Source organism: Fusarium falciforme, chromosome 13, assembly GCF_026873545.1.
Source record: "Fusarium falciforme chromosome 13, complete sequence".
Classification (NCBI taxonomy): Eukaryota; Fungi; Ascomycota; class Sordariomycetes; order Hypocreales; family Nectriaceae; genus Fusarium; species Fusarium falciforme.
This window is the reverse complement of record NC_070556.1, coordinates 168,148-181,641: the sequence shown is the minus strand read 5'-3', so window position 1 is coordinate 181,641 and position 13,494 is coordinate 168,148. Positions and strand designations below refer to the sequence as shown.

At 48.7% G+C, this 13,494-nt stretch overlaps 3 protein-coding genes across 3 annotated transcripts; 2 read left to right on the top strand and 1 right to left on the bottom strand.

Annotated features, from left to right (window-relative positions):
- Positions 1–5,805: 5,805 nt before the first annotated feature.
- Positions 5,806–6,734, top strand: NCS54_01465000 (CN hydrolase domain-containing protein; the record flags this gene model as incomplete). The annotated part of the gene is made up of 2 exons (XM_053159788.1): positions 5,806–5,850; positions 5,919–6,734. 2 exons carry the CDS (start codon positions 5,806–5,808, stop codon positions 6,732–6,734), a joined length of 861 nt encoding a protein of 286 aa, XP_053015763.1.
- Positions 6,735–6,801: 67 nt separating this feature from the next.
- NCS54_01464900 (Hypothetical protein) lies at positions 6,802–8,021 on the bottom strand (the record flags this gene model as incomplete). The annotated part of the gene is made up of 3 exons (XM_053159787.1): positions 6,802–7,251; positions 7,315–7,603; positions 7,663–8,021. 3 exons carry the CDS (start codon positions 8,019–8,021, stop codon positions 6,802–6,804), a joined length of 1,098 nt encoding a protein of 365 aa, XP_053015762.1.
- A 3,623-nt stretch (positions 8,022–11,644) lies between these two features.
- On the top strand, positions 11,645–12,514 carry NCS54_01464800 (Hypothetical protein; the record flags this gene model as incomplete). Its single annotated transcript, XM_053159786.1, has 1 exon — positions 11,645–12,514. The coding sequence occupies one exon, from the start codon at positions 11,645–11,647 to the stop codon at positions 12,512–12,514; it is 870 nt and encodes a 289-aa protein (XP_053015761.1).
- Between the last annotated feature and the right edge of the window lie 980 nt (positions 12,515–13,494).

Below are 13,494 nucleotides of genomic sequence, written 5' to 3'. Positions count from 1 at the left end.
AGTCATGGAATATGCAAACAAGCTTCGTCAAGTAAGGGCTGAACTCCTGGAGATGGATGAGACCTGCCAGATTGGGGAACCACACTTTGTCAACAAGTTCCTCTGTGGACTTGGCCCAGACTATGAAGTCTTCCTCACTGCTTTCAATCAGAACCATAACATCCTTCCTATCCGAGATCCAAACAATCGCAACGTCATCCTCAAAGGGGCCGTTACGTTCGAAACTGCTATCTTTGCCGCATCCCAAGAAGAGGACAGACAAAAAGGAGCCACTGCAAGGATTGCACACAGAGCCATGGTGGCCCGGGATACCTCGGGATGTGGACACTGTGGAAGAAAAGGACACAACAAGTCAGCTTGCTGGAATCTCCACCCGGAACTCAGGAGAGAGCATGACAAGACGGGTTACGACAGACGACAACGAAAAATGCAAAGACGAGAGAAGGAAAAGGGGAAGACGAATGATGAACTGGAATCTGCTACGGCTGCGACTCCTGCATATATCCAGCCCGACCAAGCGAGACTGGCTCTTTGGCAAAATGACTTCCAAGGTCACCTTGGATTAATTGGCTCGTCATTCGGACTCTCTGGATCTCAGGCATCCCCCCAAGCTCGGGCCCTCGAACGGATCCATGTCTTGGATAGTGGTGCCTCCTCACATATTTTCTGCCGCCATACGAACTTTACAGTTCTCCACAAGTACCAGGGATTCCCGATCAATGGCATTGCAAACGCAACAGTTATGCCAGGAGGCCGTGGAACCTATACCCTCCGAGTGCAAGGACCCAAGGGGCCACAGAATGTTACTCTCGACAACGCTCTCTACGTTCCAGAAGGATGCTCGAACCTATTGTCCGTGTCAGCGCTGGAGAAGAAGGGTGCAGAAGTTCTTTTCCGAAATGGGAAGGCAGTGGTCACAAACAAAGGAAAAGTCGTCCTCACTGCAACAAGGATCTCAGGCGTCTATGTGGTCGACGAAGCTGAGGAAGATCACTTTCAAACCGCTTTAGCCTCCTTTTTAGTGGAAGACCCTCGACTGCATCTTTGGCACGAACGGCTCGCACACTTGGGAGAGAGAAATATTAAGAGACTGATGGGGATGTCTACTGGAATTCGACCGGATCAGTCTACATCAAATCCATGTGGAGCTTGTGCACAAGGCAAACTCAAGGAATGCCCTCACGTTCGACCGATCAAGAAAGGAACTTACCCCCTGGAGTGCATTCATGCGGACATTGCTGGGCCCTTCCCGGAAGTGGGAGTAGACGGGAGCCGGTACTGGGCCTGCTTTATTGATGACTTTACTCATATGTCCTGGGTATATCCAATCAAAGAAAAGTCAGAGTTCGAAGAATGTTTCCAGCATCTATTGAAGCAGTTCGAAAGACCGGAAAGACGATGCCACTTCCTGCATCTCGATCGAGGAGGAGAAAATCGAAGCCAGATCCTGATTATGTTCTGTCGGGACAGAGGAATTCATCTCTCCTACACGGCCACAGAGCAACACGAACAAAATGGATTGGCAGAGGTTCTCAATCGAGTCATCCTAGAAAAACTCACGCCCACACTGCTCAAATCTGGGCTTGCTTTGAAATGGTGGCCATACCTCCTCAAGGCAGTGAACCACATCCGAAATCTCTGCCCCACGGCAAGCATTTCCACCACCCCATACCAAGCCTGGTATGGAGATGTTCCCGACCTCCGTCACCTGCGAGTCCTTGGCTCACGAGGATGGGCTCTACTTCCATCCTCTAAACGAAAGAAGATGCAATCTAGGAGCATTCCCTGTCAGCTTCTCGGCTACACCGACTCGGATTGGGCGGGAGATCTGGAGACTCGAAAGTCAACGTCTGGATACGTGTTCAACCTTGGCACGGGCGCTATTAGCTGGAGCTCGAAGAGACAAAGGACTGTTGCCCTGTCCTCATGTGAAGCAGAATACATGGGTCAAACGGGAGCAGCAAAGGAAGCAGTCTGGTTGAGAAGTCTTCTCCAGGAACTGTTGAAAGAATACAGGGAGGTCCCAGAACTGAAGACAACTGTGATCTTCGGAGACAACCAAGGAGCGATCGCAATGTCGAAGCATCCCCAGTTCCATGCAAGAACCAAGCATATTGATATTCAACATCATTACTGCAGGGAGAAGGTCAATGATGGAACCGTTGACTTCCAGTACATTCCAACAGGCAAGCAGGTCGCTGACGGGCTGACGAAGGCTTTGCCGAAGGACCGCTTCTTACTATTTCGGGAAGCATTGGGTCTCAAAGAACGACGATTATGAGAACGTGCAAAGATGGGCATAGGTAGCAGACCTTCTGTGGATAGAAGAAGACCTACAGTCCCAAGATTGCATGGCATGGTGAGAAGGTGCAAAGATGAGCTGAAGTGGGAGACCTACCATGGACAGACAGGAGACCCACAGATCCAAGATTGCACTTGAGCGTGAGGCACGTGCAAAGATGGACTGAAGTGGGAGACCTACCATGGAAAGGAGACCCATAGACTCAAGATTGCACCGGATTTGAAAAGAACCTGCAGAGACGGGCATAGACAGGAGATCTTCTGCGGACAGAAGAAGACCTGCAGTCCCAAGATTGCAAAACCTGCAGAGACGGGCAGAGGCAGGAGATCTTCTGTGGACAGAAAGAAGACCCACGGGTTCAAGATTGCGCTGGACTGAGAAGAAAGGTGCAAAAATGAGCTTGGAGGGAGATCTGCGGACAGAAGAAGACCTGTGGTCCCAAGATTGCAAGACCTTGCAAAGATGGGCCTCCGCAGGAGATCTTCTATGGACGGAAGAAGACCCATGGGTTCAAGATTGCATTGGGCTGAGAAGAAAGGTGCAAAGGTGGACCTAGGTGGGAGATCTTCCGCGGATAGAAGAAGACCTGCGGTCCCAAGATTGCAAGACCGTGCAAAGATGGGCTTCAGTGGGAGATCTTCTGTGGACAGCAAGAAGACCCACGGGTTCAAGATTGCGCTGGACTGAGAAGAAAGGTGCAAAAATGAGCTTGGAGGGAGATCTGCGGACAGAAGAAGACCTACTGTCCCAAGATTGCATGAGGCTGTCAAGAATTTTCGAGTGCCTGGGTCGAGATAGCTCTTTCCCTGCAGTTTTCACCCACGAAGGTGTTTTTGGGGTTTTAACGAGGCTCGACAGGCGTGCACATCAAGTCCAACAGCAGCTCGAGTGGGAGTGTTGAGACCGTATGACTAAGATGGTCCGATCTGCTGGTGGCTAGGATGTGGATACTATGTGAGGAGCTGTGCTCCTCTCAGATACATGTAACTTAGACCTTTCAACAACACAATACCTTCTACTCCCGCAGTGTTGCTTCATCAATGAGACCTAGGTATTTATACGTCGGCTTTGCCGGGATCTCACCCCAGGCTGTTTGCAGTGGTTGCCGGGTATTTATTCTGGTGCAAGCCCTAGTGAAATGTATGAGCTAAAACTTGCTGGGTGAAAAAACCGATGCATGGGTTTTCGCCCACTGCTCGGCTATCTGAAGTGCCCCTCGAAGCTTGGTGCATGTTTCCGCGGTCGTATCTCCCCATGTTAGGATCGCCACATCGTCAATGAACCCGGTTGCCGAGGTATCGTCTGCTAGGTTGCACTTTTCGATTAGGTCTGCGTTATAGAAGATGTAGAGAATTAGTGAAAGTGACGAGCCTTACACAGCTCCCGTGCGTACTTTGTACAACTCAGTTTTGAACCCGTCGACGGAGATCCTAGTATGCCGGTCCTCTAGGAGGCTCGATATCCACCTAACCGTCTTCTCGTCAATCTTCCTCTTCTGCAGGTTATGCAGGAGCCGCTAGTGTGATACGTTGTCGAATGCGCCTGAGACGTCGAGCAGGAGTAAACTAGCCACCTGCCCTCGGCCTCTGTTCCACGCTTCATAAATCTTGTCGATGATATGATGCACGGCGTGCTCGGTGGATCTCAACTTTCTGCCTCCCACATAGGTCGAAGGCAGCAGGTTGTATGTCTCTGCCACGTAGCTCAGGCGGTGTGCTATTATAGCGTCCATGATCTTGCCCATGGTGTTTAGCAGCCCGATCGGCCGGTAAGACCCCGGGATGGTGTAGTTGTCTTTACTTTGCGTCCTCAGTACAACTGTTGTCGATTCCCTGAAGTGCTGCGGACAGTAGCCGAGATTGAGGCTCTGATTGAAGATTGCCGACAGGTGAGGCTTGATCCATGTCGCTGCTAGCTGCAATGCTCTGTTCGGGATGCCATCAGGGCCGGGGGCCTTGAGCGGCGAGGCTTCTTGTATGGCTCTCTCCACTTCTTGTTCTGTAATGGGTGGCATCGTTATTCGGTCTGGGTAAATCGCGTTTTCGATGTCGCCAATCTCTGCCTCCGGTGGGGAGGGAAAGAATGCTCTCTTGAAGATCTCTGCCTTTTCCGCTGGCTCTGAGACCATCTGAGAGGTGCCTGGGTGCTCCAGTATAGGTGTTATCTCTGGTGCCTGAATGGTCCTGTTTCTGGCCCATTTCGCCATTTTCCAGAGAGCCTCTGGTGACTCTGAAGCTCTCTCTACCTTTTCTCGGTGCGCTCTTCTCAGTGCTTTCTTGATTACCCTGCCCTTGTGGTTTCTGGCTGCTCGGTATGCCTCCCATGTTTCTTCCGTGTGGTAGAGATTGTGGAGTCGCCTGAGGCGCTTGGCCTCAGCCAGCACTTGCGTACACTCCTCATCCCAGCCGTGTCTGGATTGGGGTGACCATGTCCTTCGTGGTACTGCTGTCTCTATTGCATTCTTCAGCGCTGCGACTATTTCCCCCACGTACCGATCAAGTGCGTTTCGGGTTCTCGGTCTCCGCTGCGGCGGCAGCTTGTTCAGGACCGCAGACCTGAATTTCTTTTCATCTATCGACTTCCAACTTCTGCTAGGCTCTCTGCTGAGCTGTTTGACTGACACATCGAGGAAGGTTACAATCGGCAAGTGGTCTGAATCGTGATCGAGACCACGGTCTACTTCACATCTGATAACCCGGTCGACTAGGCCGAGAGTGACCAGACAGAGATCAATCGTTGTCCGCCTGTTGTTCTCTTCGTACGTGATGGTGCCTGGTGCCAGAGTGTTTGTGAGGTTATAGTCTTCCATAATCTCGACGAGATCATCTGCCTCTGCCTCTATTCGAGGAATATGGGAGCCTCCCCACATCTCATGGTGTAGGTTGAAGTCTCCGATTAGTATCTGATCTGCTTGCTGAGCTGAGTCGAGCACCCTTCGCAGTTGGGATAGTACGCTCCGCCTATTTTCCGCCATTCGATTGGGGTTGTAGATGTTGTGCAGCTTGATCTCTCTCATCTCGTCTCCTTGTCCGAAGGTTATCGTTACTGTGCATAGATCCCGACTGTGCGATTGGAATTGCCATTTTGAATGATCGAGGCGTTTGTTGATGTACAGACATACCCTTTCTGGGTCGCTGCCTTCATTTTGGGGGTAGCATAGATGGAACTGGTCTTTTGCCGGGTGGTGTGTGGCGTGCATGAAGGGATTGGCCCATGGTTCTTGAATGGCTAGGATGTCGAATTTCATTACCCTTGGGTCCCGTAGGAGGGTAGCCATGACGATGTCTCTCGATTTTCTGACGTTGTACTGTAGTATTGAGAGCGATTCCATGTGTCTCATTCGCGGTTGTCGACGTCCATGTTGTCCGCTTGGTAGGTGCTGTGTAGTCCTACCGTCAAATTCTTCCTTACGTATTCGGCCGTTGGGGATCCGATAAGTTATCAGTGCGTTTCATCGACCCTGACACTGCGCATCGACGAGGTTGGATTTTCGCTGCGACAAGATGGCGCCTATATTCAAGATTGCTCTTTGCCAATTTAGCCCGAAGGTAAGACCGCTGCCACCAAGCCCTGCATCTTCAGCTTATTGCTGTTCCCATGCGGCAATGCTCTCTAGCACCCGTTCCAGGCCGCTGCGGTGGCGGAGAACTTTGCTATTGCAGAATCCTTCCTGCGATCAGCGGCTGTGAAGGGATGCCACCTCGCTGTCTTGCCAGAGTTCCATCTCACCTCTTGGGAGCCTGAGCATCCTGATTTCTTTGCCGCTACTATAGAATCGAAGCCATACTTGGCCAACTACCAAGCACTTGCTCGGGAACTCAATATCAATATCGTGCCTGGTACCATCTGCGAGGCGTATCTCGGCGACAGCGGCAAAGAGGGTCTACGCAATGTGGCCTACTTTCTGGCTGCCGGAACGGGCGAGATTTGCGGGTCTTACCAGAAGAAAAACCTTTGGCATCCCGAACGGCCTCATTTCACCCCTGGTCGAGCTCCTCACCTGGCGTTCGACACTCCCTTGAGACATGCTGACGGGCGGCCTCTGCGGGCTGGGTTCTTGATCTGTTGGGACCTTAGCTTCCCCGAAAGCTTCCGCGCCCTGGTTCGCGACGGAGCTGATTTGATCATCATTCCGGCTTTTTGGTCCACAGCTGGCGGCGAGGATGTTCGCGGGCTTAATGCTGGTGCGGAGGAAACCTTTCTGAGCAGCGTGTTGACGGCGAGGGCTTTTGAGAACAACGCCGTAGTTGCTTTCTGCAATGCGGATGGGCTTAGCAGGGTCACTTTGCCTATCATGGGCGCCCTGGGGAGTATCCCGCCAGGCGAAGACAAGGTTGAAGTGGTTGATGTTGATCTTGACGTCCTACGGGTCGCCGAGGAGAGGTACAAGATCCGCAAGGATATGCAGAGCCTGGACTATCACTATAAATAAGGTGTTAAAATTGACATTGATATTGCGCAGGTCATATTAGATCTAGAGTCCCAAGCCTCCCGAGATATCAGGACCCCCCTGCGACTGTCACTGGCAGAGAAGGCCCATCGAGTCCTTCGTCTTCTGTTAAGAGATAATGGCTGAAGAGGGATGGATGATCCGCCATATTGTCCCAGAAGGACAATTCGGATTCCAGGAAGTCCTGACCAAGCTGCTGCTCCCACGTGCCCGCGTTCTGGAGCCCCTCCGGCAGCTGGGGAACCGTAGTCAGCTGTACAGCCCTTTTGTCACTCAGAGTAAAATCTAGAAACCGATGGATCGTTTGAGTGGCCTTGGTCAGCAGGGCGTAGTTGGCGTCTCCCGCTTTCGCCACTGTACCTTTCTCAATCTCCATGGTCAAGACCGTAAGATCCTGGAGAACGCTGCTCCGTGTCGTCCGGAGGCAGGGCGGAGTCGGGTGTGGGTTGAGCATGGCCAGCAATATGATGCCCGCGGCGGGTAACCCATAGTGAGCAATCTATATATGTCAGCGTTATCCACCAACTCGGAGGATCCCGGCGGCGCCCACCTGGACACATACCTTCCAAGACAGCTTGGTGCCCGAGTTTGAGAGTTCCTCTCGCAACATGGCGAGCTCGACAACTAGCTTAAGCATCTCGATGGCGACTTCGATTAGGGGGGCGTTGGGCTCAGAGAGTCGGTCCCATCCAAGGCGGCGGAGTAAGAAGGACACGTGTAAGTAATTGAGTCGGATGCTGGCGATGAAGTCCCGTTGAAATGGACTATCTGAATGGTTCCTAATGCTATCCTGAACTCGAAAGTGGGCTGGAAGTGAGTTCCACTGTGTATCTGCTATCTTTTGAAGCGCCCTAACACGTTCCAAGATGATTAGAACAAAACGCAACAGCCCGAGGCGTTTTTAGCTCACTCAACGGTTTGCCGGCAGTCAGACCGGTTAACATCAAATAAGAGCTCTATGGCATCTTCTTTGACAAAGGCACAGAGGGCTGACCAGCGAGTCTCTGCCCGGTAGTTCATCGCAGAGTCCGGATCCCATTGGTAGAGACCTAGCTCATCCGGCAACGGTGATTGGCAGTCTAATGGAAGCCGACTGTCGGGGAGCTGAAAATGGCAAAATCTTTTGCTCAAGCGAAGTGGGCGACCGAGAAAAAGAGATGAGTTCTTATCCAGTGAGTAGATTCGAGCAAATGCCGCCTTTCGTAGCTTAATGAGGAACGAGGGTGTTTCGTATTTGGTCGACAAGTCTTCATGGTAGCCGAGGGCCATGGTAGACGATATAACATTACCGACATTCCGCCACAGGTGGTAGCCTACATACCATTAGCATGTTGCCTGAATCAGGTATCGGATTTCATTACTTTGGTCCCCATAAATATACGAGTTAATAATGCAGTATTCATACTGGAGAACATGTTTGCTCATCTGGACCTTTGCAAACCTCGCCCCAGTTCGTAGACCCCGATTTTCGCTGCTAATGTTGTCCGGTTCTCTATCCACATACCCGGTTACCCAACATGAATGGATCCTTCGACCTTCCACGATGTTACTCGGTTCGTGTATGGTAACATGTTCGGAACTTTCTATACTTAATGGTGGATTGTCGGCTAATCGTTCTTCTGCCTCAACCACAACCGAGGCCACCGCGGCCTCAATTTCACCACACCATGGACCTTCCCTGCCGCATCTCGAGAGTACGTTCAAAGCTCTGCGTCGCCAGACGGGATGCCTGTATTTCAGGGCTGTGAAGAATAAGGGTTGAATTATCCCCATTTCTGGAGTAAACGATGGTAGGTTACTAGATCAGGTACAGTGGGTGTGCAAAAGTTCCGACAATGGGCTTAGGTCTACCCGTTGGAGTTATTCTTTTCTATATTTTAAATATTATATATAAAATCACTAGTAGCTTATAAGATAAGATAAGTATTATATTATAAAATAACTTTTAGAATTTATTATATTTTATATTTTTCAAACTTTATTTTCTAAATTCTATATATTATATTATATACTTAAAAAAGTAGTCAAAAAGAAGAAGGTAAAAAACTTTTTTTTAATACCTTTTTCTAAAAAGCTTTTTATAACTCTAAATAATACTTAAATACTTTATAAAAATATTTATAAATAATATTAACCTTTTAATATTAATTAGATATTTTTTTAAGAATTTATTATATTCATATAAGCCTTATTATTATATTTTAAAAATATTATATTTCTTAAAAATCTCTTGAAAAATTAAAAATTTTCTTAAAATATTATATATTTAAAAATATTTTAAAAAAGATATAATAAATATTTTATATAATATTTATCAGTTATATTTTATTTAAAGCTAAAAAAGTCTTATTTTATACTTTTTAGCTTATATAATATTACCTTTTATTTTTTAAAATCATTTAAAATCTTTTAAAAAATAGTTATTAGTTTTTTATTTACCTTATTTTTATTTATATTTATTTATATAAAGAACTTAAGTATTAAATTTTTTAAATTTTATAATAGTTTATAAATGCTATAGTAAGCATTAAACAGAATTTTACTTCTTATATTTCTATTTATATAGTATTTTATAGTATACTTAAAAAATAGTAAGAAAAGAATACCTGCAAGTGGGGCTAAAACCATTGTCGGAACTTTTGCACGGGACTGTACCTGACCAAGTCGCGTCCTCGCCGTGGTTTTGGACGCAGTCGAGTGGCTCAGAGAGGTCTATCTTCCCCAAACGCAACCGGAAGATGAGTCTGATGGGAGGCTTATCATATTAGATGGTCATCGAAGCCATGTAACTGTGAGTAGCTATCTGTTCTGAATCTTGGGAACCAAAATGTCGCTGACTTATAATCCAGGATGAGTGGATGGCTACGTGCCTTTTGAACAACGTATATTGTTGTTATCTGCCGGCTCATTGCTCCCACAGCCTACAGCCGCTTGGCAATGGCGTTTTAAATGCCTCCAAGGCTGCCTATCGCAAAGAGCTCCAAAAACTGACAAGCCTGGCTGATTCAGCACCGGTGGACAAGGTCAACTTCATCAAGGCTTATGCCAAAGCCAGGGAAGTGGGTATGACGAAGAAAAACATCCTTTTGGGCTGGAGAGTGACTGGAAACTGGCCAATTTCACGACGGAAAGCGCTCGTACCTCCTGGGATTCAGCCGAACAAGAAGGAAACGACGCCTGCATCAGATGGCCACAGAGACGGGCAAGTCGACTCTGATAATACGCCAAAGACCAGCCGTCATATCAGGGATCTGGGGAAGAACAAGAGCCCTTCGACGAGAAGACGATACTCTGTGATATTGAAAGGGTTCGAAGCGCAAGAGTCAAAGATCGCCTCGCTAAGCGCAAGAATCACCAGTCTGGAGGAGGAAGTCGGCCGGTTGAGTAGAGGCAAGAAGAGAAAGACGATACCAAATCCCAACAAGAAGTTCATGACATTAGCCGAGACTCTAGGGGCTGGTGAAGCTATTTCTAGCCCAATCCAGTCAATTGAAGAGGCAGAGGCTGTTGAGGATGTGATCGAGGTAGGAGGAGTGGAAGAGGATGAGAGTTCAAATTCGGAGGCAGAAGAGTTACCTGTCGCACGCACCCGCGCAGGCGGCGCAGTTAAAAGACCAAGAGAATATTAAAATACATTCGATTCTAAACTGAAAAATAGGAATCAATTTGTTTTTCGTATTTTTGGTGACTGTTTGTGAGGGGGTTGAAACATGGCAGTTTGTATGGGGAAACTTTTTTTTCTCGCTTACCGGTAGGTGGGTGTTACCGGTGGGTGGTACTGCATGGTAGATGCCCCATTTGATCGCAATCACCTGATTTACGAGTCTCCCCCGGATGGTATGAAGATAAAGATGAGGGATCAGCAGCTTCAGAGATGACAGGTTCTTACACGGAATCCCTACAAGACAGGCCATGGTTCTGCATAATTCTAGGTGATTCTGCTCGCGACAAGAAGAAACGTTACAAAAAATTGCTCCAGTGCGTAAATAATGTAATGGTTGTAGATAATTGCTTGGCCCGCGGACTCTCAGCCTTCGGCTGATTGTACCCCTTGCACCACCGCTCTAGAGTGCAAGGGGTGACGTAGTATTTTAGTATTTCTTATTAAATTCGGGTTCTATTTCGTCAAGATGTGGTGCAGTTACGGTGTGTGAGGCGGTTACAGCCGTGACGCACTTGCAGGTTGTGACGCCCCCTCCCTGGTGAAGAGAGGGGCGCCTATTATTAGTCAGCCCTCTGGGTATAGCTTTAATAATTAAGTATCGCCTGATCCGCCTTATCTCACAGGCGCGCACGCAGTCTTCATTAGAGATATTCTTAAGTTGTTTCATAGGGGAAATAAGCGAAACTAGGCGGCCTGTCATCCAGAACCTTGGTTATATTTAATGGCGTACTTGATTGGTGCGATAAAATAATAGCCACTGAAACACTCCCTAGCAGCGTGGGTCCGCTCACCGGAGTCTGAAACAACACATGTGAAGTGAGGGCAAAAACATAGGCCAAGTTGAATGCAGCTACTAGGGTTCGACAATGACGGGGATTAATTTTTTTTCTTGGCGTTTGGCATTTAACAAACTGGGGCAAGTTGTCCAAGTGGATTCTTTGGCTGGATGAAATCTGATTCCGGTGCAATCCCCGAGTGACCCATGCATATATCCCTGTTCAAGGCGTCAAAGAATGACAGGGGGTTCGGAACCAGAATCTATAAATGCTTCTCGTCTGCTCTGTCCTTCTCGACTTTTTTTTTTTCTCTATCAACAGATCTTCATCTTCTTTCATTCACTTCAGTCTCTCTTTCGAAGAGCTAGTCTCTCGTTCCTTTCGTTCCAATTCACCGAGCCAGTCTCCAGCAAATCACTCAATTTCACTATCTCCAACGCCAATCTTTCAACATGAAGTTCTCCGCTGTCGCTCTGGCTGCCCTTTCGCAGGTTGCCTCTGCTCACTACTTCTTCGACGCCACTGCTGTCAACGGTGCTACCTCCAGGCCCTTCCAGTACATCCGCGACTTCACCCGTCCTACCAAGTACAACCCCATCAAGTTCTCCTCTAACCCTGCCGCCGATATCAGGGACAACTCCTTCGTTGACGGCGACGATATCATCTGCAACCAGGGCGGTGACACCACCGGCGGCAAAACCGAGGTTCTGGAAATCAAGGCTGGTGATGTGATGACCTTCACCCTCGGTGTTGGTGCCAAGATCCAGCACCCTGGCCCTACTCTGGCTTACATGTCTGATGCCGGTGGTGACGTCAAGTCCTACGATGGAAAGGGTGACTGGTTCAAGATTATGGAGGAGGGAGTCTGCAACGCCAGCGGTGACTTTACCAAGGGCGCCTGGTGCAACTACGACTCTGCCTCCGTTGATGTCAAGATCCCTGCCGGCACTCCTGACGGAGAGTACCTCCTCCGGGTTGAGCACATCGGTATCCACCGATCTCACGTCAACCAACCCGAGCACTACGTCTCTTGCGCTCAGGTCAAGGTTACCGGTGGCGGTAACGGCAAGCCTGGCCCCATGGTGAAGTTCCCCGGTGCCTACAAGGTGACCGACGACTACGCCAACTTCAGCATCTACAACGGTGCCAAGGCCTTCCCCATGCCCGGCCCTGCGGTCTGGGATGGCTCTAGCTCCGGTAGCAACAGTGAGGCCCCTGCTACTACTGCCCCTAAGGCTAGCAACAACGGTGGCTTCCCTAGTGGCGCCAACGCCGAATATGCGGGTAACGCCGGGTCCACTGGCTCTCCTTGCTCCGCTTAAGCAGTCATCTTTTGGAGGCGCCACGGTGGGGGCATCGAAATGGAGGAAGCTGAAGGGGAAAGGGTTGCAAGGTGTCTGGTCATACTTTCATGGATAAAAGAGTCTTGTTGATCGCATCGTCAAGCACAGCTAGATGAAGAGGGGATTATACTGGTACTCTGCTCATAGTTATTTAGCTTTTGACTGATTAATTCAAAGCACTCTAATAATTCGTTGTCTCAACCATGAAAATCTCAACTGCCATGCTATCTCTAGGCCCTAATTATCACCGACATTTTATTCGTTAAACCCCAACTTCACGTTGATCTTTGCCTCGATGGCCAGGGCTGCCGTTAGATCAGATTAACAATCAGATATACCAATCAGATCAATCAATTCAAATTAGATATGGAATTTCATCAGATCAATCAATTCAGATACAAGCGTCTATACATCTGATATATCTGACACGAGAGGCAACCCGATCGCGGGTTGCGCAAAACAGCCTTGAGGAACGAAGCTTGAAGCAATCGATTTCAATTCTCTTAAACTTGGCTTCGAAATCCGAGGTTGTATTAGAAATACAGGTTCTTAGCCTCGGGTGTTGACAACCAGATAAAGTAGCGGTCGATCATTGTGGCTTGCAGTGGGGCTAAATAAAAGGAGCGCTTGTCGAGTCAACCGCGTTGTCGTCCGGTGTTTTGCCCTAAATTGTCTCACTGAGGGAATAAAAATACTTCGAACAGCCGTTAAGTTGCCAAGGCAAGAGACTTAACGGCTGAATATCCAGCCCGAAGGGTAAATATCGTATATCTGCAATTCAGCTCTCCTGGGAGGACCCCCTAGAACTCCCCTTTCTCTTGCGGCGGGTAACCAGCTGTTAAACCGCTTCAAACCTGTAGTAAGGGAGTTTGTGCCCTCTCACGCTTCCTGGCAGGCCCAATCTAACAATATACCGTCTGTCAAACCTCCCCTTTCCATCTAGCTTATAGCAACACATC